This window comes from Tetrao urogallus (genome assembly GCF_951394365.1).
Source record: "Tetrao urogallus genome assembly, chromosome: 8".
NCBI lineage: Eukaryota > Metazoa > Chordata > Aves > Galliformes > Phasianidae > Tetrao > Tetrao urogallus.
In genome coordinates this window covers 15,013,783-15,037,167 of record NC_136821.1, presented here as the reverse complement: position 1 = coordinate 15,037,167, position 23,385 = coordinate 15,013,783, and the positions used below count along the sequence as shown (strand labels likewise).

At 62.0% G+C, this 23,385-nt stretch overlaps 3 protein-coding genes across 3 annotated transcripts in view; 1 reads left to right on the top strand and 2 right to left on the bottom strand.

Annotated features, from left to right (window-relative positions):
- Window positions 1–218: 218 nt before the first annotated feature.
- On the top strand, window positions 219–3,797 carry LOC306949241 (rac GTPase-activating protein 1-like; the record flags this gene model as incomplete). The annotated part of the gene is made up of 16 exons (XM_079539036.1): window positions 219–312; window positions 404–606; window positions 683–807; window positions 882–960; window positions 1,070–1,123; window positions 1,500–1,577; window positions 1,667–1,787; window positions 2,034–2,194; window positions 2,295–2,456; window positions 2,545–2,640; window positions 2,707–2,899; window positions 2,971–3,076; window positions 3,163–3,295; window positions 3,375–3,477; window positions 3,556–3,673; window positions 3,746–3,797. The coding sequence occupies 16 exons, from the start codon at window positions 219–221 to the stop codon at window positions 3,795–3,797; spliced, it is 1,878 nt and encodes a 625-aa protein (XP_079395162.1).
- Window positions 3,798–5,819: 2,022 nt separating this feature from the next.
- On the bottom strand, window positions 5,820–8,746 carry GMPPA (GDP-mannose pyrophosphorylase A; the record flags this gene model as incomplete). The annotated part of the gene is given in 14 exon segments (XM_079539445.1): window positions 5,820–5,920; window positions 6,008–6,176; window positions 6,261–6,353; window positions 6,426–6,472; window positions 6,612–6,709; window positions 6,885–7,019; window positions 7,513–7,527; window positions 7,663–7,780; window positions 7,783–7,792; window positions 7,870–7,929; window positions 8,062–8,254; window positions 8,361–8,464; window positions 8,539–8,636; window positions 8,704–8,746. Coding segments are annotated over 14 exon segments (1,284 nt in total).
- A 1,405-nt stretch (window positions 8,747–10,151) lies between these two features.
- SPEG (striated muscle enriched protein kinase) overlaps window positions 10,152–23,385 on the bottom strand; it is a gene marked incomplete at both ends in the record, with an annotated part of 29,695 nt that continues 16,461 nt past the window's right edge. Inside the window, 32 exons of the mRNA XM_079539332.1 lie at window positions 10,152–10,359; window positions 10,503–10,652; window positions 10,841–10,916; window positions 11,240–11,463; window positions 11,535–11,774; window positions 11,886–12,498; window positions 12,676–12,840; window positions 12,992–13,114; window positions 13,450–13,617; window positions 13,705–13,821; window positions 13,897–14,070; window positions 14,166–16,344; window positions 16,458–16,526; window positions 16,621–16,663; window positions 16,780–16,932; window positions 17,100–17,126; window positions 17,209–17,381; window positions 17,491–17,568; window positions 17,710–17,770; window positions 17,892–18,092; window positions 18,242–18,335; window positions 18,424–18,592; window positions 18,799–18,911; window positions 19,542–19,714; window positions 19,791–19,914; window positions 20,017–20,223; window positions 20,308–20,412; window positions 20,584–20,703; window positions 20,817–21,046; window positions 21,160–21,349; window positions 21,510–21,668; window positions 22,569–22,829. Coding sequence (XP_079395458.1) covers window positions 10,152–10,359; window positions 10,503–10,652; window positions 10,841–10,916; window positions 11,240–11,463; window positions 11,535–11,774; window positions 11,886–12,498; window positions 12,676–12,840; window positions 12,992–13,114; window positions 13,450–13,617; window positions 13,705–13,821; window positions 13,897–14,070; window positions 14,166–16,344; window positions 16,458–16,526; window positions 16,621–16,663; window positions 16,780–16,932; window positions 17,100–17,126; window positions 17,209–17,381; window positions 17,491–17,568; window positions 17,710–17,770; window positions 17,892–18,092; window positions 18,242–18,335; window positions 18,424–18,592; window positions 18,799–18,911; window positions 19,542–19,714; window positions 19,791–19,914; window positions 20,017–20,223; window positions 20,308–20,412; window positions 20,584–20,703; window positions 20,817–21,046; window positions 21,160–21,349; window positions 21,510–21,668; window positions 22,569–22,829 — 7,187 coding nt within the window. The remainder of the gene's footprint in view (window positions 10,360–10,502; window positions 10,653–10,840; window positions 10,917–11,239; window positions 11,464–11,534; window positions 11,775–11,885; window positions 12,499–12,675; window positions 12,841–12,991; window positions 13,115–13,449; window positions 13,618–13,704; window positions 13,822–13,896; window positions 14,071–14,165; window positions 16,345–16,457; window positions 16,527–16,620; window positions 16,664–16,779; window positions 16,933–17,099; window positions 17,127–17,208; window positions 17,382–17,490; window positions 17,569–17,709; window positions 17,771–17,891; window positions 18,093–18,241; window positions 18,336–18,423; window positions 18,593–18,798; window positions 18,912–19,541; window positions 19,715–19,790; window positions 19,915–20,016; window positions 20,224–20,307; window positions 20,413–20,583; window positions 20,704–20,816; window positions 21,047–21,159; window positions 21,350–21,509; window positions 21,669–22,568; window positions 22,830–23,385) is intronic.

Below are 23,385 nucleotides of genomic sequence, written 5' to 3'. Positions count from 1 at the left end.
CCCCGCGCCGGGAGCCGTCGGGGCTGCGGGAGGCGGGGCCGGGCCGGGCTCCACCCCGGCCCCCGGCCCACATAGGCCGGCAGAGAGGGCCCCTTGCCCCTCGGAGCCTGCGCTGTCCCGGGGCCGTGGGGCGGAGCACGATTGCTGCGGCGGAGGAGGGTAGGGGGTGTGCGGTGCGTCCCGTCTATCCGAACCGTCCATCCGCCCATCGGGGCAGGATGCTGCGGCGGCGCTGCGGTCGCCTGCTGGCCCAGCTGGCCCAGCTGGAGCGGGCACGGCAGCTGCTGGAGCTGGACGGCCGCCTGGAGGAAGGTCGGTGTGTGAGGCATCTCTGTGTGGAGCTCGTGGGGGGCTCTGAGGGTGGCCTCCAGCTCGGTTTGCCACCCACTGCTGTTACCTGCAGACTTCATCCGCGTTGTACGCAGCTTTGAGGCGACACGCCAGCGGTGCTGCTGGCTGGAGAAGGACAGGCAGCGTGCCCACGAGCAGCTGGCCCGTGCTGAGGCTGAGCGGATGGCACTGGAGGTGAAGCTGAAGCATGCCCGCAACCAGGTGGAGGTGGAGATGAAGAAGCGGCACCGTGCAGAGGCTGAGCTGGAGAAACAGGTCTGCTGGGCTGACAGCTGGCACACAGCAGGGGTGCTGAGAGTGCTTACCTCATGCCACCCCATTTGGGTCACAGGAGCGCAGGCTGCAGCTGGTCCTTGAACTGCTGATGCAGGAGCCGTGGGGTAGTGAAGAGCAGTTCTCTGTTCTCAGCGCCCTATCTGGATGGCGTCTGGGGACAGCCCTGGCAGCAGGCAGGAGGTGAGCAGGGCTGTGGGGGCACTGGGCAGGGTTGGGGGTACCACCGTTGTGCTGACACCAAACTCTTTCCACAGGTCATCTGCTGTGGATGAGTCGTGCCAGTCCCTCCTGTCCCACTCAGACATCAGCTATGACTGCACTGAGGATGATGTGGTGAGGAGTGACCTGGGGGAACTTCAGGAACTGCCCATGGTGATGGGCAGAGCTCAGGTGCTGGGGTGCTGTTGGCCTGGCAAATGCCAGCACCTCTGCTGTCTTTCAGGATGTTGATGTGATGGTGGTGCGGGCTCTGAAGCGCAAGGCCCAGGAGAGACAGGTATGTAGGAGGGATGCTGGGGCATGATATCCTTCCATCCCTGCACAGAGGGCTGTGAGGAACCTGGCAGGGGGTTAATGTATTGCTGCTGAGCTGGGAGCGCCGTCTCTCAGCAAACCTCTGCAATCAATAGAAACTCCATTACCCTGTGCTGTGGCCCAGCTGGGCTCCTTAATAATTCATCCCCACGTGTGGGCATCCTGCGTGCTGCTCTGCATTGCAGCCCTGGCCTGGGCTCCTGTTCCCTAGGTCTGGGTTCCTATGTGGGGCCTGGATGCAGCCACATTTTTGGGGGCTGAAACCATTGCATCTGGGTGCTTGGTGGGCAGTCAGGGAGAGGTTCTCCTCTTCATCAATCCTTCTGTTCTGTCTCTAGCGCCTGTCCCTGGCCCCTCAGGTTGGCCCTGTGGTTGTGGCGAAGCGGCACCGTTCTTCTGTGGCACCCTCTAGCACTGTGAGTGGAGATCCCCTAGGCTGGGCAGCTGGCTGAGCACAGTCTGTGGGGCTGCAGCCAGACACCACCTCCCTGTCTCTGCTTCACAGGAGAGCATCCCCCCTGCACCCCGTCCTGCTGAAGTCCTGGAGTCTGCCCGCAGCCCCCCGCCTCCTGTGCTAGTGCCACGCCGCTTCTCGCGCCAGGGTCACCGCATCTCCACCCATGCAGGTCACGGGGGGGGGGGAAGCGAGGGCTTGGGTGCAAACAGTATGCTTATGTGGGGGAAGTGAGACTGGAACTGGAGTACTTCCATTGCAGGGGAGATCAGCTGGGGGATGGTTGTGTGGCACTAAGGTCCTCTGGATGTGCTATGTGCCTCCATCCCCACTGGGGGGCTGATGGATTCCCAGGAAGCGGGGAGCCTCCCACATCCCTTGGCTTTGGGGAACCCTGCACTGCTCCTTCTCTCTGCAGAGCTGACCACAGTGTGGGGCACCAGCGAGGATCGGGGCGGCCGTGCATTGGTGCAGGAGAGCCAGGCTGAGGGCGGCTCTGTGGGGCAGCTGGCGCCGGGCCCCCCTCACTCCCCTCCACCTGACTTCCCGTCTCCCCAGCACCACTTCTCCTCCAAAATGGTGCGGGCCGAGCACCCTCTCCTTTCATTGGACCCTATGGTGAGGGGAGCCAGCAACGGCCAGAGCAGTGCTGGGCCCTCACCCCGTCTCCCCACCCCAGGTCATCCGCCCGGAGCCCTGCGGTGCCTGTAGCTCCCGCCTGCGCTTCGGGAGGGCTGCGCTCAAATGCCGCCAGTGCCAGCTGCTCCTGCATCCCAAGTGCCGGGAGCGCTGCCCCGGGCCGTGCACCGCCCAGCCTCGCCCACAGCCCCGGCCCCGCGAGGTGAGCGGGTGGCCGCATCCCCGGGCACCAGGGCTGGGTGCTGAGCGGGCCAAGCGCTGCCCTCCCTTCTCGTTGCCCCCCTCTCCAGGGTGTGCTGGCCGACTTCGCCCCCCGGACCGCCCCGCTGGTCCCAGCGCTGGTGGTGCAGTGCGTGACCGAGGTGGAGACGCGGGGCCTGGCTGAGGTAGGGGACGTGGTGGTGTGGGGTGAGGCCGTGCTCCCCGCAGGCTGAGCCGCTCGGACCCCGCAGGCTGGGCTGTACCGGGTGCCGGGCGCGGAGCCGCTGGTGCGAGAGTGGAAGCGGCGGCTGCTGCACGGCGGGGAGACACCAAGCGGCGTGGCCGACATCCACGTGGTGTGCGGCGTGCTCAAGGACTTCCTGCGGAGCCTCAAGGAGCCGCTGGTCACTTTCGGTCTGCACCCGGCCTTCCTGCGGGCTGCCGGTGAGCGGGGCTGTGGGGATTCGGATGGGGCGGGGGCCGCTCCGCTCCCGTAATACCCAGTGCCTCCGCAGACATCCCCGACGAGGCTGCCTGCGGCACGGCCCTGCGGCACGTGGTGGGCAAGCTGCCTGCCGCCAACAGGGACACGCTGGCCTTCCTCATGCTGCACCTGCTCAGGTGAGGGCTGCAGGACTCCAGCCCTCCCCATATGTAGAGGTGGGCACCCTACAGCCAAGCCATGTGCCCACCCTGTCCCCTCGCAGGGTGTCACGCAGCCCCGAGTGCAAGATGGATGTCCTCAACCTGTCCCGTGTCTTCGGCCCCACGCTGGTGGGGCATGGCTCTGCCAACCCCACACCACTTGCAATCATGGAAGACACACCACGGCAGTGCAAGGTGAGCGGAGCACAGGCTGCTGGTGCTGCCACAGGTGCTGCCTGCCCCTCCTCCAGCATCTATTCCTCCCTCTGTGCAGGTGGTGGCTCGGCTCCTGGCACTGCCATCTGACTTCTGGAGGGGCTTTGTGGGGACAGAACAAGAGAACCCAGTGCCAACACCAGATCCAAGCAGCAAACATGGTGAGTGTGTGAGACACCCGTAGCTGCAGCAGAGCCAGGGTGTGACTCCTTGCCCCTAAACCACCCTGTGTCCTCCAGAGCTGCTGTTCTGCCCCATCACTGCCCCAGAGCCACATATGGGGCAGCTGAGCCCCACCAGGATGTGCTGCCTGCCTGGTGCCCTGCGGAGCTGCGTGGGCACAGCCACCCAGGCACCGTAAGTGCTGCTGGAGGGGGGTTGGGGGGTGCCCGCCTCGCATCCTGACTCATCTCCTGTGTTCCCCCGCAGGCAGAGGGCAGCCCCTGGGAAGGTGGGGCGGTTCTTCCCCTCTCCAGTGTAGCTGTGGCTCCCTAGGGATGGAACTGGTGCCGGAGTAGCAAGGAGGAAAAGAAAGAGGAGGGAGCAGCGTGAGCCTGTGGTGCTCAGCTTCCCTGTAGCTTTGGGTGGTACAGGGATGATGCCCCGCATGGGGCTTGGTGGTTGGTTTGTATTAAATGTTTGCAGCAAAACTGGCCTGAGTGTGAATGGCATCTGCAGCAGGAGAGCTCCAGGGTATATGGACAGGACTGGGCTGGGCTGAGGGCTCAGTGGGCAAGAGCTGTGCTGAAAGCACTGTGCACAGCAGTCCCTGGCATCTTGTTTCTACAGGGGCAAGACAGCTGCCATCACTCATGGGCAGGGAGGGAAAGGCAGGGCCCCCTGCAGCCCCTCTACTGTGGGCCCCTTGTCAGCCCAGATGCTGATGGCCTCCAGTAATCAGAGCTGCTGCTAAGGGCAGAACAGCCCCAAGACTTCCCTTCCTTTTAACTCAGGGCCCCTTTTAACTCCTTCCTCACCTTCAGCAGAGCTGCAACATGCAGCAGAGGTGTGCAAGGCTCTGCTTGCAGCAGAGTGGGTGGATGTGCAATGGCCCAGGCAGGGCTCGTTTCCCCCCTACCTGACACCTATTATGTAGCACAAGGAACAGGCAGTAAGGGGGTTACTGAGGGAAAAGGGGCCTTGCACAACAGGGGGAAAAATTGCCAGAGCCATGTCCAGCAGCTGAGAAACCTTTGTCCATACTAAAACCCAGGGCAGGTATGGGACACAGGAAAAATATTCAGAAGTGAGCAAGTACTTTGGCTCAGCTCCCCTCAATGCAGGGGTGTTCACCAGAGGGCAAGAAAATTAGCACATCCAAGGCAGAGGCAAAACTGAAAGAGTTTAATGTGCTTAAAGTCAGAGGGAACAGCTAATCTTCACCAAGGACCACAGCAGAACTGGCAAAGGAATGCACAAGGCTGGGAGCAAGGATTTGCTGCAAATCCATCCAGCTGGGGTGGTATGGGATGGATGGAGAATCCCTAATGCAGTGCCTGGTGGGAAGTGAGGCGTGATGCGCCCTCGGCAGCACACAGGGCTTTAGCGCAGAGCTGCATGACATGGAGGGAAGGCAGGGAGATAAGTGGATAAAGGGCAGCACTGGTTTCTACTGTGCCAGGATCAGCAGTGAGCTGCCTTCAGTAAAAACAGGTTTTACAAGCCGCAGCAAGGCGGTAAATCTCTCTGCCCCTGCACACAAGTGAGATGATTGCTCCTGTGCCCTGTGGCCATCACTGGTGCGAGGGCAGGCATGCAGTGAGGCCCCTGTGTTGGCCCTCAGGAAGGCAGGGAGCCATTGCCCTATTGTAACCTGTGCAAGTTACAGCCTGATGAGAGCACAGGCTGCCAGCTCTGCCTCACACCGAGCCTTTGTATGAAGGTGCTTCTATGGGAGTGGGTACTTTCACAGCTACCTCCAGGGCCAGCAGTGATGTGACAGAGCTCGCTGTCCCATCCAGTGCTGTTAGACCAGCCCAATGCTGCTGGCATTGCCCCACGGTAGGCAGAAGTCCAGCTCAGGCTCTTGCAATCACGCTGCTGAATCCTCCCACCAGGCTCATGCTGGGTGGGGTGTCTAGGCAGAACAGGCAATTCAAAGCTCCCCTGAGATGGGCCAACACCTTATGAGGAGTTGGAAAGAGCAGCTGTTGAAGAGCTGGGGCAGGAGTACTAAGTTTTCCAGGGCAAGGCCATGCTGGTAGTGCCATTCCTATGGCAGTACCCAGAGTTCAGGACCTAAGATGCCGCAGGGAGCAGGTGACCTGCTCAGCCAGCAGCTGGCCTGGAGCCAAGGGCCCTGTGTAGGCCAAAGCCTCACCATGGGCTGCAAGAGAAGCAGCATGCGAGACTGATGGCTCACCAGCTTTAATGTCTATCTGGAGCTGGCTTCAGGCACTTGCAAGGCTCCCACACCTGGCTCTCTGGAGTGCTGGGAGTCCCCAGGAGGTGAAGCCCTATCTGGGGGCTGGCAGAGGCCATCCCACCCCAGCAAGCAGCTGACTCACAGGATGATCTGGTTCTTGTAGCTGCGGCTCAGCTCCTTGTGAGGAAGGACGATGGAATTGAGAATAACAACCTCAGCAGGGATGGTGACACTGCAGCCTACAGGGAGAGCGTGAGGGGTTTAAAAAGAGGAAGAGGACCCTGACTCACACTGTAGGACCTGGTGTAGGGCTGGGATGTACTTACCCAGGATTGTGATGGAAGGCGTGAGGCGGCCGTCACGGAAGAGTGTCTCGCTGTCAATTTTGGCATAGGGATCGTTGGGGTTGGGGTCACTGGGTGTCCCTTCAACCCGGGCCCAGCGCCCAATGGTGCTGTCCCAGCCCACGATGGTATTGAGGACACAGGTGTGGTCCTGGAGTACAGTGGTGGATGAGTGGATAAGTCAGCAGGGGGCTGAAGAGGAGACTACCCCTGCCCAAGAGCAAACCCTGCTTACGTGCAGTGAGGCCCCATGCAGGATGATGGACTCGCGTATGCGCACACCAGCTCCCACCGTCACTCCTTCCCCAATGGAGACATTGGGGCCTAACTGTGAAGACAGAGGATTGGGGTAAGGTCATGGACAGTGGTGTCCTCAACCCCGCAGTCTTCCTGCACTCACCACTGCTGTGCTGTCAACAGAAGCTGTAGGGTGGATGTACACATTCCCTGCAACACAAGGCAGCTATGTGAAGGGAAGCAGATCAGAGCCCAAGCAGCACCTGGCTCTGAGAGCATGGGAAAAGCTGTCTGTGGACCCTGGCTACCCAAGGCAGCTCCCAGGCTCTGGGAGATGTCAGTGAAGTACCTCGGATGATGGGGCCTCCAGGTTTGTTTTGGGCCAGCCTCTCTGGGTGGCTTTGGCTGTACTGGTTCAGGTAGAGGCGACTGGCATAGATTGCAGAGCTGGGGAGGAAAAATAGAAGATTGTTATTGTCTCTCTGTTGCCTTCAGGACAGAGGAGAGTCTGAATTCAGTACCTGCCATCCTATCCACCCACCAGGCTCTGTCTGGGCATCTGCCTCTCCCACATCTGGCATAACTTACTCAGAGCTCCTGCTGCACCAGCCAAAGCCCTTACCCAGCTGATTTGATCTGGCTCCAGAAGCCATCAGTTTTGTAGACGTAGAGTTTACCGCTCCCAGCCAGGGCTGTGAACACATCCTGCTCCAGCCGGATCACTTCGGCACGCTGCCAGCCATTGGAGTTCTCCTCTCTGCAAGCAAAAGGTCTCTTAGATCCCTGCCCCAGCAGGGGACCCTGGCAGACCCTCTCAAAACCGGGGGGGCTCCTTCCTAGATGTGCACTTCTCCCCATAGACAGGGCCATCTCTGCCAAGCCTGCAGTTACTCTGCCAGCTTGAATAAGTTCTGTGCCAGAAGTGGATGGTGCAAGAGCTCCACCCAACCCAGGTTGTGGCAGATCCTGTCCCCTAGCCCAGAGCCCTGCACAGCGGATTGATGCTGGGTGGTGGCAAAGGTGACAGACTGCTGTGCAGAGAGCTGAAAGGGGAAGCAGAGCGCTCCCAGTTGAAAAGCCCCTTGTCCAGAGCTGTATGAGAATGGGATGGGAGGAGAGGAACAGAAAGGGCATCGGGAAGAGATGCACAGGACAGCCTTGCAGGGCTGTAGCAGGGAGGAAAGCATGCATTACCACCAGGCACAATCCAGCACAGAGCAGCCATAACAGACACAGAAGGACTGACTTACCCAAGGTAAGGACAGCTGGTGCAGGACAGGAAACAAGTGAGTGATGGCAAAGGAGGAAAGAAGATAGAGAAAGAATGGAGGATGAGTGTGCTGCTGCAGGCCTGGGGAGCAGTGGGGTAGGAGAGACACGGGGCAGAAAGGGGCTCTCACAGTGCTAGCTCCTGCTGGTTCCTTTGGAAGACCTCGCCAATGTGCTGGAAGATGGCTGGTGTGAAAAGGTAGATGCCACAGTTGATGATCTCACTGACAAACGTGCTGGGCTTCTCACGTAGTGCTGGACCTGAGTGAAGGAGAGATGTGAGGGCCACAGCAGAGCCTCAGTGCCACGTCTACTGTTCACTCTTTGTCTTCCTCTACCTCCTGCGTGTTCGCGTTGGCCACGATGCAGCCATAATTCAGAGCCTGCGTCCTGTTGGCCTGCAGAGCGGGGTGTGTCAGTGCCAGGGGAGCAGCAGGTGGGTGAAAGCAGAGCTCACAGCCTCGGCTCATCCAACAGCTTCCAGCCAAGCCCATGCCACAGCTGCACCGCTCCCTGTCCCTGCCACGCACCGTGGTGCCCAGGATGACAAAGCTGTCTGTGTCCCCGTGCTGTTGTCGGAAGTCCAGCATCTCCTGCAAGGGGAACTCGGAGCACACGTCCGCATTGAGGACAAAGAATGCATCAGCACCACCTGCCAGGATCTGGTCACGGAAGTGGTAGATGCCCCCAGCCGTGCCCAGAGCCGCATACTCCTGCAGGTACCTGTGAGGGAGGGAGGGCTCAGGGATAGACGTGCTTTGCGACAAGCGCTCTGGGGTGGGTGAGAAGGGAAGGCAGGGCCAAGGGGGGCACCCGGCAGAGCACCCACCTGATGGGAATCTTGAATTCCTGCTGGGCCGCCGCCAGGAAGCGGCTGAGGGCTTCGTGGGGCTGGTAGAAGCCCATCAACAGTATCTCCTTCAGGCCGGGCACCTGCGGGGGCACAGTGGGAGGGCAGCTCCTGCACGGCGCCCGGCCCGTCCCGGCTCAGCCCGGCCCCCGCGTACCTTGGCGCACGCTTCGATGTGGTGCTGCACCATGGGCACGCCGGCCACGGGGAACAGCGGCTTGGGCACCTCGAAGGAGAGCGGCCGGAAGCGGGTGCCTGCGGTGCACAGCGGGTCGGCGGGGCCGGGCGCGGTTCGGCCGCCCCGCGGAGCCCGGCCACTTACCCTTCTGCGGGCCCCCGATGAGGATCACGGCCTTCAGCGGCATGACGGCACGGCTGCCCCGGCCTGGCGCGACACTTCCGGGACACATCAGCGCGCTCCGCCGACGCCGTCGCGTCACCGCCGGCACCGCCCCGCACCCCGGCGCCGCGCCCGCCGCCCGCCAGGGGGCGCCGTAGCGCTGCTAGAGCAGCCGCGCACGCGTTTAGGGCGTGGCCGTGCGCATGCGCGTGGGGCCGTTGCGGTGCGGGGCGTGTGCGAGGCCTGGTGGTGCGGGCTGAGGGAACGTGCTGAGTGCGTGCACGGCCCGCCCCGAGCCGCTGCTCCTCCCAGCCTTCAGTCGACCCCCGAGCTGAGGCCCCTCCAGGCTCTCCCTCAGGCTGTCGCCACCCCGTAGCCACGCTACCCCTCCCACAGAGGCACGCGGACAGACTCGGGCTGCTCAGGGCCTTTATTGCTGCTCTGGCACGGCACTCGCTTCAGCCCGCAGGGACAGCAGCGCCTCCGGGGCCTGGCAGAGAGGTGGGGGCACAGAGCAGGGGCAGAACTTCTCCCCGCTGTCCATAAATAAAGTCCAGTCGCTGCAGTGCAGTTGCCCCGTGCTGCCCCAGCCGGGGGCACCCAGGGGAGGCGATGGGGTCCGCGCAGCGTGGGGCACCCCGCAGGGCAGCGTGTGTGTGCGAGGGCGTGCGTGTGCGTGGGGCGTGTGGTTCAGCAAGGCACATGTGGGGTTGCACGTGGGGCAGGAGGGGCTGCATGGAGCGTTTTGGATACAGGCGGCTGCAAGCATCTCTTCCTGCTCCCAGTGCCCCCAGAAGCAAGAGCAGTGTGGGCCTGAGCAGGTGCAGAACATGTGTAGCCCAGGGAAGGCACCGGTGTGGGGCCTGGGCTGCAGCCCTCTGGAGCAGAAGCAGGCCTGTGCTGCCGGCTGGCCCCTCTGCGCAGCCCAGCGGAGCAGCCTCTGTCTTCGGCACTCCCATGCAAAGCACGCTGACCGTGGGCATCCCCAGTCTGTGTTAGGGGATGAGGCCGCCCCTTGTCCCCCCGTGTCATGACAGTGGGAGCCACGGGCTGCGGGTAAGGCACGTGGCTGGGCTGGATGCTGCAGGGGCAGCCACATCTTTGGGCCAGTCCCCCACTGACCACGTGGCCTAGGCTGGCCGGCATGCTGGCAGATCTTCCAGACCTCCATCTCCATTCTGTCCCCATCACATTCTTCCCCCAACCCTCTGCCACATTCTCCATCCATTCCAGCATTGCCATCTGACCCCAGCTGGGGTACCATTTTCTGGAAACTCTTCTTCGACTCCACTGAAAGACGCCACTCATCTCTGTCCCTGTCCTGCCCTGCCGGCATCCCTGGCAGGTGGGGTCCGTGGGCTCATCCTGGCTCCTCGGCCGCCCTGTCCCACGGCCCCTGGAATGTTCCTCTGGCTCCTCACCCCTCACGGCTACTGCGGCCCTGGTGGCTGGCCACCCTGGTAGGAGCGGAGTAAGACCTTGTGCTTGGTGACAGCCTCACCACGGCGCCGCTGGTGCTCCACCAGGAACTCCTTGAGGCGATTGGTGGTGAAGGTGAGAGTCTGGCGGCGCAGCTTCATCAGGTAGGCATCCTGGAGCCAGGTGTTGGCGAAGCAGTCCTTCACCGTGGGGCGGCTCCTGTGGCAGTTCAGTGTCAGAGACCACAGGGTGCCCACCACCTCCACACCGTCCCCAAGCCAAACACCAGCACCTCCCTCCAAGATCCCCTGAGTGTCCCCCTGGGTCTTCCTAAGCAGGGATGGGGCTCAGGAGGCACTCACCAGGGGTGGACGGTGAGGACCTTGCGGATGAAGAGGGCAGCGCTCTGTGAGACATTGGGGTACAGCTTGAAGGCATCAAAGCGCCCTGCCAGGATGCGGTTCTCTGTCTCAATGGGGTCCAGTTCAAAGAATGGCGACCGCCCACTCAGCCTGGGAGGGAAGAAGTGGCACGGGCTGGGCACAGTGGTGAGAGGACACCGAGCACCCACCCAATCCCCATGTGGGACAGACATCCAGTTGAGAACAGTCTGTAGGGCTACAGCATCCCCCCCTAGCTTGGTGGCCCTTGGTGGGGGGCCTACATCTCAGATGCTCACCCCCAAGTCCCCTTCTCTTACATGATGTAGGTGAGGACGCCAACACCCCAAACATCTGCAGCGGAGCCCACCGGGTCGCCTTTCACCACTTCTGGCGCTGCAGACAGAGTGAGCAGCCCTGTCATATGCACAGCAGCCAAACCCAGCACCCCTAGTAAATACAGCACCCCCAACACCCACAGCCAACACAGCACCACCAACACCCCACCTTTTTTCCCTCCCAGCACCCCTTGCTGACACCCCAACGCAACCCAGCATCAGGTACCCCAACTGCCCCACAGACACCCAAATGCTTCCACTGAGCCCAACAGCTCTAACAGTCCCCTCTAGATGCCCCCAGCATCCCAACCACTACTCAGCTTCGCCAGGCACCTCTTAGCTCCCCAGGCTCCATGCATGGGCACAGCATGCCCCACTCACACATGTACTCCAGTGTGCCCACACGTCGCCCCAGCTGCCGCAACACCAGGGGGTTGTAGGTCTGGGCGCTGCCAAAATCAATGATCTTGAGAGCGTTTGTGCCCGAGACCACAACGTTGTCAGGCTTGATGTCAAGGTGCACAATGCGGCGGCCATGCAGGTACTCAAGGCCCTGCAGCAGCTGCAGGACATAGCTCACCACATCGTCCTCTGAGTAGCGAAACCTGGGGATAGGGGACATGAGCAGGGTTCCCACACTGGACCCCCAAAACCCTGCCACCCTCACCCCCTGGACCTGTCCACAATGCTGTAGAGGATCTCCTTGCCAGCACAGTTCTCACAGATGAGCACCAGGTAGCGAGGGGTGATGTACGCCTCGTGTAGGGCCATGATCCGCTCGTGGTGCAGTGCCTTCAGGATCTCGTACTCCTGCAGCACGCTCTGCTTCCTCTCTGCCTCATAGGGCACAATCTTGGCCATGAAGAGCTTTCCTGTGGCATTCTCTTTGCAGAGCCGAATTACCCCAAAGCGACCCCTGAGGCACAGCATCATGTTCAGCCCCCTGTGCAGGATGCTCCAGGAGAACCCTGGCACAGCACCCCCCCCCCCCCCCCCCCCCCCCACACACACACACTCACTTCCTCACCTTGCTTTCTCATCCAGGAAAGTGTATGGCTTCTGGGGGACACCCTGCCGCAGTGCCGTGCCGTCCAGGGCCCTGCTGTCACCTGAGGGTTCCTTGGAGGATAGAGTAGAGGCAGGCACCTCCCGGGCAGGGGGTGAGGCAGGGGGCATAGACACGAAGGACGTGACCATGTAGGGGGGCATTTTCCTGGTGGGTGCAGTGTTGGGGGTGGTGGACGCCGAGGGAGCAGGGGAGGGTTTGGATGGAGAGGGTGCTCTGGGTTGGTGGGACACCCGCGTGGGCAAGGTGGGAGCAGATGTGTCCATGGGAGCAGCAGTGGTGCCTGTGTGGGGCATGGCAGTAGTCTGAGGGGCAGTGAACACCAACTCTGGGGGCTCGCAGACAGTGATGTTGGGTGGGAGCTTGGGGTCTGGCTGTTCCCCCTCAGGGACACCTGGCTGCAGTGGCTGCTCAGGCTTCTGCAGCACTGCCTTGTGCTTGCGAGGTGGAGTGGTTGGGGGCAGCCCTGAGGCCGGGGGCTCCAACTGTGCCTGCGGTGTTTGGGTCGACCGGCTGGAAGCTGCCTTGTCAGGCACGGGGATGGCAGTGTTCTTGGCTGGAGCAGCATGGGAGTCTGCAGGGAGGAAGGAGAGCCATGAGCAGAGTTGTGGTATGTGTATCCAGGAACAGGGTGCAAACAGCATCCCACTGTCTAAATTCCTGGGCAAAGAGCCCCCAGAGCACCGTGCTGCTGCAGCCCCATGCCGCGGGGCTCACAGTGGGCACTGCCCTACGAGAACAGCTGGCTTACCCGTTGCCTCCAGGTGCACTTTGCCTGATGGGGTGCTGTAAGGCCCCTGCCCAGCTTTATTGACGCAGGCGACCCGGAACTTGGCTGCGCTGCCAGGGGGCAGCTCTGTCACGTTGAAGTAGCAGTCAGTGATGCCAGTGCTGACCAACTTCCACTCGTGCTCCCCTGCCGGCACGGAGGCATGATGAGGTTCTGGCTGCACCCTGTCCCACTTTCCCAGGCCTCCAGCACCCATCCATGCAAGGGTGAGCGTTGTAGCCCAGCCAAAGGTGCCCCCAAGCAGAGTGGGGTCGGCCATGTTTCACTGGCCACGTACCCTCCAGCCTGTGCTCCAGCGTGTAGGTGCAGGGGGCTTTGCTCTCTGCGGGCTTCCATAGCACCAGCACCGTGTTCTTGTACTTCTGGGCGATCTCCGGGGTGCCTGGCCGCCCGGGAAGCCCTGCCAGGGGACACAGAGTAGGCAGGCTGGGTGCCTGGCCAGCAGAAAGGTGTGTGGGCTCGGACACACAGGGAGATGCCTGTGCAGCAGCAGCCTGAAAAGCCTTGGAAGCCCCAAGTAAGGATGTGCAGAGCAGGGATCCAGTGCTCTGCCCTAGAGAGTCCCCAGCCCCATGGCTGTTTCACCGTGTTAGCAGCAGTGCCTAAGCATGCATCCCTCCTGCCAGAGCCAGCCCCGAGCAGCCCGAGCAAACAATCCCCAGCACCTGGTATGTGTTCTGTCCCTGTGGTGCAGCACCTCTGTCCCCTGAGATCCCTCCACCCATGTGTCCTTACGTGCCACAGCCAGTGTGCAGGAGCTGATGGCTGTGCCCAGGGTGTTGGCGGCTGCACACTCATATAGCCCCGCATCCTTCCTGGAGACCTTGGAGATGGTGAGCATCTGTCGGCCGTCCTTGCAGGAGATGATGTTCAGCACATTGTCTGCCTGCAGTGACCGCTTATCTGCAAAGGGGAGCAGAGGAAATCAGTGCTTCTGCTGCTCCCTGGGCACCCACTCACTCAGGCAGCCCTGGCAGCAGCAGCCCCCACCTTTCATCCAGACAATTCTGGGGGTCGGGCAGCCAGCAGGCAGGCAGCAAAGAGTCAGGGCATCGCCCTCCAGGAGCACCTGGTCCTTCAGCTTGATGTGAAAAATGGGGGGGAAATCTGGAGAGCAGAGGGCATGGTGAGGACAGGGTGTCAGGGGATGACCCATGTGCTTCATATCCCCGTCATGCCTACCTGACTCGCTGAGTGCATACTGCCGCCCAGCTGCAGAGCCATCCTCCCGCAGCACACTGGAGGGGATGCTGGGTTGTGAGGCCACCTTCTCCTTCTTCGTCCGGGAGAGCCCCCAACGCTCCCAGCGTGACCGCTTCTGCCCCTCACCTGCGGGGACACGGGGGGAGAGGGTGGCTAAGACTGATTCCTGGGGGAGGATCCTTACCAGGATACCTGCGTGGCAGTGCTGAGGCAGCTCGGCCCCAGGGTGCTCCCAGCTCCCAGCTCACCTTTGGCAGAGGCGGAGGAGCGGGTGCTGCCCTCCGAGCGCAGGGATTCGGAAGATGGTGCGGGTGCCGGGGGTGGTCCCACCTGGTCCTGCGCCACGACGCCCACCCGTCGCAGGCTGTCCCCCTCCGAGATGGAGCGGCGCAGCAGGGAGGGCCGCCGCTGACCCAGCTCCCCCGACCCCTCGTCCTCGGGCCGCTCGTCTGACAGGCTGCGCAGCCGCGAGGACACCCGCTCCATAGTGGCACTGATCTTCCGCCGCACTGCTACCACCGGCGACTCCCCGCCAGCCCCCGGCTCCGACTTGAGGCTCTCCGAGTCCCTGCGCTCCTTGGAGCTGCCCAAGCCCAGGCTCCAGGAGAAGCGGCGCCCGCGGGTCGGAGTGTCACCGCCTCCTTCCTCCCCTTTGCTCTTCCTCCTCTCTGGGGGTGGCGTGCGCTTGAGGAGCACAGACATCCTGCGGAGGAAGCTGCTGTCCTTCTCCACCTCGTGCAGGTCCTGCACCGACTTGGACTTCTCCAAGCCGGCGGGCTGGCTCCGGCGCAGCTCCAGGGGCACTCCGGCTGGTGTGGGCCGGTAAATGCCGTCGTCGCGGGCCGAAGGGCTGGCCAAGTGCCGGTCCTCAGAGCGGGAGCGGGTGAGGAGCTTCAGCCCACGGCTGAGGGATGACTCACGGCTCCGCTTGAATTTGGCCTCGAAGACCTCCTCAGAGTCAATGTCTTGGATGAGCAGGGAGGAGGAGGAGCCGGTAGGCTGCACCTCCTTCTTCTCCTCTGGTGCTGGTGCCGGTGCAGGGTGCTCAGCAGGGGCAGCAGGCTGGGGGGCTTCCTTGGTGGCCAGCTCCCCCTCCCACGTGGCTCCCATCGCCTGCATCACCTCCGCGTAGGAGGACATCTTAGGGGTGCGAGCACCAGGAGCCGAAGGCTGCTGTGGGGTGGCTGCTCTGGGCCTGGCAGCCCCCACCCCAGGGGTCCCTGTGGCTCTGGTGGCTTCAGCCTTGGTGGGCACCTTTTCCTCCGTCGGCTTCTTCCCCATGGTTGTGGTGGCAGCTCTGGCCTGGGACTGGGCCCGCTCCTCGGTGCTGGATCTCCTCTCCTGGGCAGTCTTGGCCGCAGGGGGCTGTGGTACAGTGGTCTCTGGCATCTGGGGCCGTGCCTCGGAGAGCGCCGAGAGCGATGGGGACTCCTTGAGCCGCTGGACCTCAGTGTGGGCCATCGGGATCTCCAGGGGTGCTCCGGAGCGGCGGTGCCGGACAACGGGCTCGGCATCGCCGTGGCTGAAGGAGCTGCTCTTCTGCAGGACGCGCTCCGGGGGCAGCAGGTGCGGCGTGGCTGCCTCACTGGATGCTGCCCGCACCAACCGCGGCACTGAGGGTGCCAGTTGCTCCATGCGGGGTGGCCACTGCCCCTTCTTGTTGGGGCTGACCCCAAGTGTTTCCAGGAGCGGACCCCGCAAGCCGCTGACCTTGCCATCGGCGGTGCCGCCCCGCAGCAGGCGCTGCCGCATCAGCTCCAGGCGCTGGGCGTGCTCGTCCTCGGCCCCCCGCCGCCGTGGCAGCTCCATGGAGGCCGCCTTGGCCAGGGCACGTCGAGGCTCCCGGCCCACCTCAGCCCCCTCCTCAAGGCCTGGGGGCCGGCTCAGCAGGGCACTGTCAGCCGAGCTGCCCCGCTTCAGCTCACCCCGGCGGGCGCTCTCTGGGGACTCCAGGCTGGAGCCCTTCCTCATGGCTTTGCGGGGATACTCAAGCCGCTTCTGGGCCTCGGGGTCCTCCTCATCAGAGGAGCTGGGTGCCTCCACCTCTGCACACTGCCGCCGTGGCCCTGGGGCCCTCGGCCTCTTCCCCAGGGCCACCACAGCCTTTCCCTTGGCCTCACTCTGCCACTCCATGGCAGAGCCGTCCCCTGGCATGGCCACCTCCTGCCGCAGACCCTCAGCTGGCCCCGGCATCTCATCATCCGTGGGGATCTCGTTGAGGGACATGCGGGAGCCAGAGAACTCCACCTGGTGTGGCATGGGGATGAAGGGCAGCTCGTCCAGGTCATCCGAATCTGAGGAGGACGAGAGGGCTGGAGACTCCTTGAGGTGGCGAGGCACGGCGATGGAGAGGTGGTTGGAGGTGTCCTCCAGCAGCTCCGGGATTGGCCGTAGCACCATGTTGCACTTGTAGCTGATCTGTGAGCGCTGCAGTCCACGGACAGGGCTGGGTCAGGCCCAGGCAGGCACCACAGCACCATGCATGGCATCAGCCAGACCGGTACACACTGCCCTCCTCCCACCCCAGCTCCTAACCCCACCTGCCATTTCCGACGGGAGAGGAAGAGCTTCAAGTGGTCAGTGCTGATGACCTTCCCCTTGGCCAGTGTCTGCAGGGAGAGGGGACAGCAAAGTCATTTAGACCCTACAGCAAGCCCTGAGCAACACTGCTGCCCCTGGGTGCTGCTCTGTGCTGGGACTCACCTTGAACCAGGGGTGCTCCAGAGTCTGTTCTGCATTGGGTCTCCTGTGAAGTAGCAGAGCCAGGTGAGGCCTGCATCCTGCCAGCCCCTCACCCAGCTCCTCCATCCCAACAGGGCATTTGGCCATGCCTCAGAAGGGGATGAGCTCCGCAGCACTCACAGCTTGTCATTGACCAGCACTTTGATGACGAAGCCCTTGGCCTCCCGAGTGAGCCCCTGGAACATCCTTTCCTCAAAAGCCACGTTGTAGTTGCGGATGTTCATCAGCGTCGTTTTGTCATTCTCACCCACGAAGGGGGAGATCCCGGTGAGGCTGTGAGGAGGGGACACTGTCACTGGGATGCAGGAAACAGTTTGACATGTCATGGGGACTGAGGCTTGCCCCAGTGCTATGGGCAGGAGCAGCCAGAGAGGAGGTGAAGAGCACGGAAAGGGAACAGAATAGGGGTCTCTTCTTTGGGGATGCAGTGAGGCACTTACCACAAGTAGGCAATGACCCCCACCGGCCTGTGGAGAGAAGAGCAGGGTCACCACACAGTGCCAGACCCTCAGCACAGTGGGGATGCCAGGTCTACCCAGCTGCTCTTACCAAACATCAGTGACAATGGAGACGGGGCTCTGGTTGACAATCTCGGGCCCCACGAACTCAGGTGTGCCATACTTGCAGTACTGCGGCTCATCGGGTGTCAGCTCCTGCGCGTTGCCAAAGTCGCAGATCCGGACCTGCTCACTGCTTGAATCTGCCATCAGGAGGTTTTCTGGCTACAGGAGAGTGCAGGGCAGGCTGGAGCTTGGCAGGAGGCTCCCACTGGGGAGAGGCACAGCGGGGCACAGGGGATGCCCCCTCTGCAGGGACCCAGGGTGCACTCACTTTGATGTCCAGGTGCAGGACTTGGTGCTGGTGAAGATAGCAGATCCCCTCAAGGATCTGCCGCATGTAGGAGCGGACCTGCGAGGGAGCAGAGGTGGGGTGGCACCAGGCAGCAGGGAGCCCGATGAGGTTGGCAGACGCCACCTCCTTTTGGCGCCATGGGAGGGAGCGGACACTGGTATCCCAGCCACCAATTGTCTCCCTGCCTACTTCACCCACCTCAGACTCACACACTGAGGGCTTCCTTGCCATCCTGTCCAGCAGCTCATCCTCAGCACAGCTGGGAACGGTCAAGGAGCACAGAGAACGTTGTGCCCGTGCCCTCCTCCCACCTTGCTCCCATGCACTCACTTTGCCCCTCAGCCCTCCCCTGGTCCCCACACCATGCTCCTGGAGGATACAGCTCCATCACCATGATGACTGCGTTCTTCTTCTCAAAGGCATCGTGAAAGAAGACAATGCGCTCATGATCGAGCTGTGAGAGGATGTGCAGCTCCCGGCGCGCTGACTGCTTGGCCTTTGTCCTGCCAGGAACGAACTTCGCAGCAAAGTCCAGGTGGCTGCTCTTCTCTGTCACTCTCCGCAGGTAGGAGAAAGCCCCCCTGCAACATGCCAGTGGGATGAGGAGGTTGGGAGGGAAGACCTCCCCATCGCTGAGAAGCTGGGGTAGGCACTTATACCCGCAGGGAAATGCCCCAGGACCATTGCTGGAGGATGACGACTCTCCTCAGAGGATCTCCTGGCCCCATACCTCCCGATCTCCTCGTGCACATCATAGTAGTCAGTCAGGCGTCGTGCCTTGTGCAGCGCATCTTCCTCCATGGTGGCATCGGCTGCAGGCTGGGCTGGAGGAAGGAGAGGTGCTGTCAGGGTTGAGCAAGGGGCTGGGGGCAGACCCACAGTGCAGGGCCAAGGGGATCTGGTTGGCTGTACCTGTGCGCACCACCAGCTCAGCCTTGCAGGAGACCTCTCCCGCCAGGTTCCTGGCCGTGCAGGTGTATACCCCACTGTCAGGCTCAGCAGCACCCAGCACCACTAGGGAGCACTCATTGTCCTCGTAAACAAAGCTCAGATGGCTGCTCTCCTCCAGCAGCTCCCCATCCTGAGGGTATAGCAGGTGTCAGGGGACGGACCTATGCCATCCCCCCACCAGCTCCCAATGCCAGCACCTGCAGCACACTGTGTCATCTGGGGAGAGCACAAACCCAAAGCCCCAGTACAAGGAGCCCAAACCAGAGAGAGAGGGGAGCAGCAGCTGTGTGTCTGGTGGGCTGTGTGTCAGGACAAGATGCTGGTGTCCCATCCCACCTTGTACCACATGATGTCCGGCAGCGGTTTGCCCTCTACCACCACGGCAAAGCGGGGTGTCTCCCCTTCCTGGGCATCGATGTCCTCCATGATGGACTCAAAACGCGGTGCCTCTGCCAAGAGATGGGGCATGGGACACCATAGGGCAGTGTCACACCAACACACTGAGAATGGGGCATCATGGGCAGTGCTACTCAATGGACGTGGACATGGGGCAGAGTGGGGCTGCATCTCCCCTTTATAGATGGATGTGAGGTGCTGTGGGGCAGTGCCAGCCACGACATGGATGTGGGGTATTGTGGAGCTTTCCTCATGGCTCTTGGCTATGGAGCAATGCATGTCATACACGGGTAAGGGGCACCATGCAGCAGTGATATTCATAGCACATGGCCAAGGGGCACCATGGGTCATGGCACAGTGCCACCCACGGGGGTAGCATCACCCATGGCACAGTGCCAGCCCGTGCACATGTTCATGGGGCATGTGGGATGCCTCCACTCAAATCAGATAAGACACCAGACATGCATGTAGCTCACAGGCTTTCAGCCCCATGGGGCACTACCAGCCAATAGGACAGAATTCCCATGGCGTATGAGTACGGATCACGGATGAGCAATGCCATGCAATGGGGCAGTGCCCCCTATGGCACACAGCCATGGCGCACCACGAAGGCAATGCTACCCTATGGGAGGATACCAACCCCACAGCAGAGGGGCACAGCCCCCCGGCACGGGGGCACCTACCTGCGAGGTGGAGGTGGAGGGTGCAGCGGGCAGTGCCGTGGTGGTTGCTCACCTCGCAGGCCAGCAGCCCTGCAGCCCCCCGACCCACGTGCAGCAGCCGCAGGCAGTGCTGGTCATCATCCGGCATCGTCATCTCGCACGTGCCCTCCTGCTCCCCCAGCACCTGCCCGCCCCTGTGGGCACACACCATCAGCTCTGCACATCACCCTTGGGTGCGTGCCCCCAAGGAACGCCTAGGGTGCGTCCTACCTCTTCCAGGTGACAGTGGCCTCCACGTGGTTGATGGTGATGGTGATGGAGGCTGGTTGGCCCTCCACCACGTATACTACATCAGGCTTATCCAGGATGACTGGAGCCTCATCCAGGTAGGGACCTGCCACACATTTTGTCACCACTCCTCCAGATCCCACACCCAGCCCTGGGCTTGCAGCCGCCCATTCTGCCTCTCTACCCCAGCACCCTGCTGTGCACTCACCTCGATCTAAGAGCTTCACAGGCCCCACCAGTGGGGAGGGCTTGCTGTTGGTCTTGGGGGTGGCAGTAATGACACGAAAGAGGTACTGGGCCCCCTTGGTGAGCCCATGCACCGTGTAGGTAGTGTCCCGCACGCCAGCCACCAGCACCATCCACTGTGTCATGCCCAGCACTTGCATTTGCACCACATATGTCACTGAGCTGGGGTCTGTATGGGGACAGGTTCAGTGTGTATGGGGTCAGAGCCCGCATTACTGTGTCACAGCAATGCCCACCCCCTATAGCCCCTCACCTATGGCTGTGTCCAGCCACTTGGGCTTGTTCCATGTCAGTGTGATGGCTCTGCCGGTCACCGAGGCCACTGTGGGAGGCCCATCCGGGGGGGTTGGCACCACATCTGCATGAGAGAGGTGGGGAGTGGGGTGAGCCTCCGGGAGACCCCATCAGCACCAACTCCCTCACAAGCTGCACTACCCTGTGGTCCCATCTGCTGTCACCTTGTTACAGGGACACTGAGTTCCAGATCTGGGGCACAGGGGTAGCGGCCCCCGGTGGTGACCCCACTTACCTGTGACATAGAGGTGTGCATAGCATGTGGCCTTCCCTACTTTGTTGGCAATGACGCTTTTATAGACGCCAGCATGAGTGTGGCTGACAGCTCTGAACACCAAGCGATGCACATCCTTATCTGCAGGAATGGATGCAAGAGCCCATCAGTGTGGTGCAGAGCTCCCTTCCTGGGCAGTGTTGTGCCCAGGAGAAGGTGGCTCTAGCCAAGGGGAGAGCAGTGGGTAACCCTACATTGCATCATCTTGCGATCATCAGTGCTGTCGATGCGCGAGCCGTTGTGAAACCAGGTGATGGATGGATAGGGCATCCCAGCCACCTGGCATTCCAGCACTGCCTCCTTGGACTCCACCACCTCCAGATTGTGCAGTGGCTTCAGGAAGTCGGGCATGGTGAAGCACTCCGCCTCGGTCTCCGCCTGCTCTGGTTCCTCTGGGATGGATGGCATCTTCTCCAGTTTGGAGCTGTGGGCACCTGTGATGAGCACAGTGCGCCCAGCCCAGCCCCAGCAGCACAAAGCTGCCTGGCAAAGCTGGGGCACGTCCCATGGGCACCACGCAGGGGGACACCATCTTACATCTGGGAGGCAGCAGATGGCCGTGGCTCCTCCACATAGAGCTCGGCAGAGCACTCCACGTGGCCATGGATGTTCCTAGCAGTCACCATGTAGTGCCCCTCATCCTCACTGCTCACATGCACAATGACCAACGAGTGCAGCCCCCCATCCCGCTGGATACGCACGTTCTCCCCTTCCTGCACCATCTGGCCTGTGTGGAGACATGCATATGGCATAAGCAGCCCCAGAACAGCCCTTGGTGTCTCTGGCCCACTGCCTTGGATGCTCCAAGACCAAGGCTGGGTTTCCCCTAGGAGTGCAGACCCCATGGGACGAGGGACATAAGATAGAGGCCATGGAACAGGGGTTACCAAAGTGGCTCCAGGTGACTGTCGGCGCAGGGGTCCCGCTGACCATGCAGTCAAAGCGTGCTGTCCGTCCTTCCACCACATCCACATCCTCCAGTTTGCGGGTGAAGAGTGGCTGCACGGAGGGCTTCACCGTCAGCCGGGCACTGCAGGTCAACTCATCTGCAAGGAGAGCACGGGGGGGTGAAACCCTCATGGCCAGAGGCAGAGCTGAACACATGGCGCAGGGCACAGCGTGTCACCCCATGGGGGCTGTGGGGCTCAGAGTGCATGTGCAAGGCATCCAGGCACAGTGCTTGGGCTCTGCTGGCTGAGTGCCACCTCCTTCCCTTCAAATAATAGAGATGCCATCTGGTGGGTGTAGTGGGAGGGTGCCTTGTCCTTCTGGGGCAGGGGGTCACAGTTGGGGGTGCAAATGCAATGCAATGGGGATGGTTGTAGCAGGGACTCACTGATGGGGTCTCTGCCCACTTTAGGAGGGGAATGGGACAGAGACACTTGTCCCTGGGTGGTGAAGGAGAGACATAGGTTGTGCGTAGGGGAAAGTGCAGAGGGCACAGGACAGGGCAGCTAGCAGTGTGCAGTGGTTCCTGCTACCAGCGGCATCTTTGGAGAAGAGGGTAGGCCCCCTGCCAAATGGCCACATCCCTGTGCTGGGCTAGCAGGGGCATGTCAGTAACAGGAGCCCAGAGGATCTGGAGCCTGGGGATGGGTACAGCTGTGCTGCAAGCAGCTCCGGGGAAGGCATGCAGTTCTTGATGCATGGTACGGTCATGACACAAACATCTCCCAGTGCCTGGGTGCTGCACGGCTGCTGGAGGGGAGTTGAGTAGGGTGGGCTGCAGGCTTAGGCTCAGGCTCACTGACTGGTGCCCTTCCATGGGGCACTAGAGCCCATGAAGTTGTGCAGCACCAGCTGCTGGGGGCACAAATAGCTCTCTAACCCCCCACCCTCTCCAGCACTCAGCTATGCTTTGGGATGGAAGTGTGCCAGTCCCCTCAGCATCACACCAAGGCTGGATCCCGAGAGATACCCCTGAGGGCTGCGTGCCCACAGCTTACCTTTGGCCGTGCTGAGCTTGCAGGTGTAGATGCCGCTATCGTCCTCGTGCACGGAGGTGAGCAGCAGCTTGCACTTGCGCCCGTCAAAATGCATCTTGCATTTGAGCAGGGCGGGCTGGAGCAGCCGGCCCCGTGACAGCCAGTCCACATCCATGTCTGGTGGGCCAGCTACCAGGCACTCAAAGAGTGCCAGCTCCCCCGCCCCGACCACCACGTCCTGCAGGGGAGCCACCACGGCCAGGGACTGGCACTCGGGCCGAGCTGCCCGGGAAGTGGGGAGAAAGAGAGAGAAAGAGAGATGCATCTCAGCAACTGAAAAGCAACCATGGGGGGATGGCAAGGAGGGGGCCATGCAGGGCAGGGGCATGCGGGGAAGAGGCCCGGTGCAACGGGCAGGGAGCGGGATGCAGGCAAAGGGGTGCAGCGGGGAGGAGGTTGGGGCAAGATGTGGAAAGCGGAGCTGAGCCGGGGTGGGGGGCAGAGGGAAGGCGATGGGGAGGGTGAGGGGAAGTGTCCGTGCCAGGAACACACCACACAGCGCTTTACCAAACAGATTTTATTAGAGCTACAAAAAGGGTCACGGCCTCGCAGCCCACATCCCACCAAGCCCACCCACCCTGGGGAGAAGAAACCCAGAGCCGGCGCTGCTTCTGCGGCTGGAACTAGGCAGACCCTATGGTCATGGCCCCAGCACGGGGGTCCCCGAGTCCCTTGTCCCCCACACTCTGAGGTGGGAGCCATTGCATCACGTTCCCTTTCCTACAGCCCTGGCTGGCACAGAGCAGCCATGGGGCCAAGCTCCCTGCTCCCTTCCCCT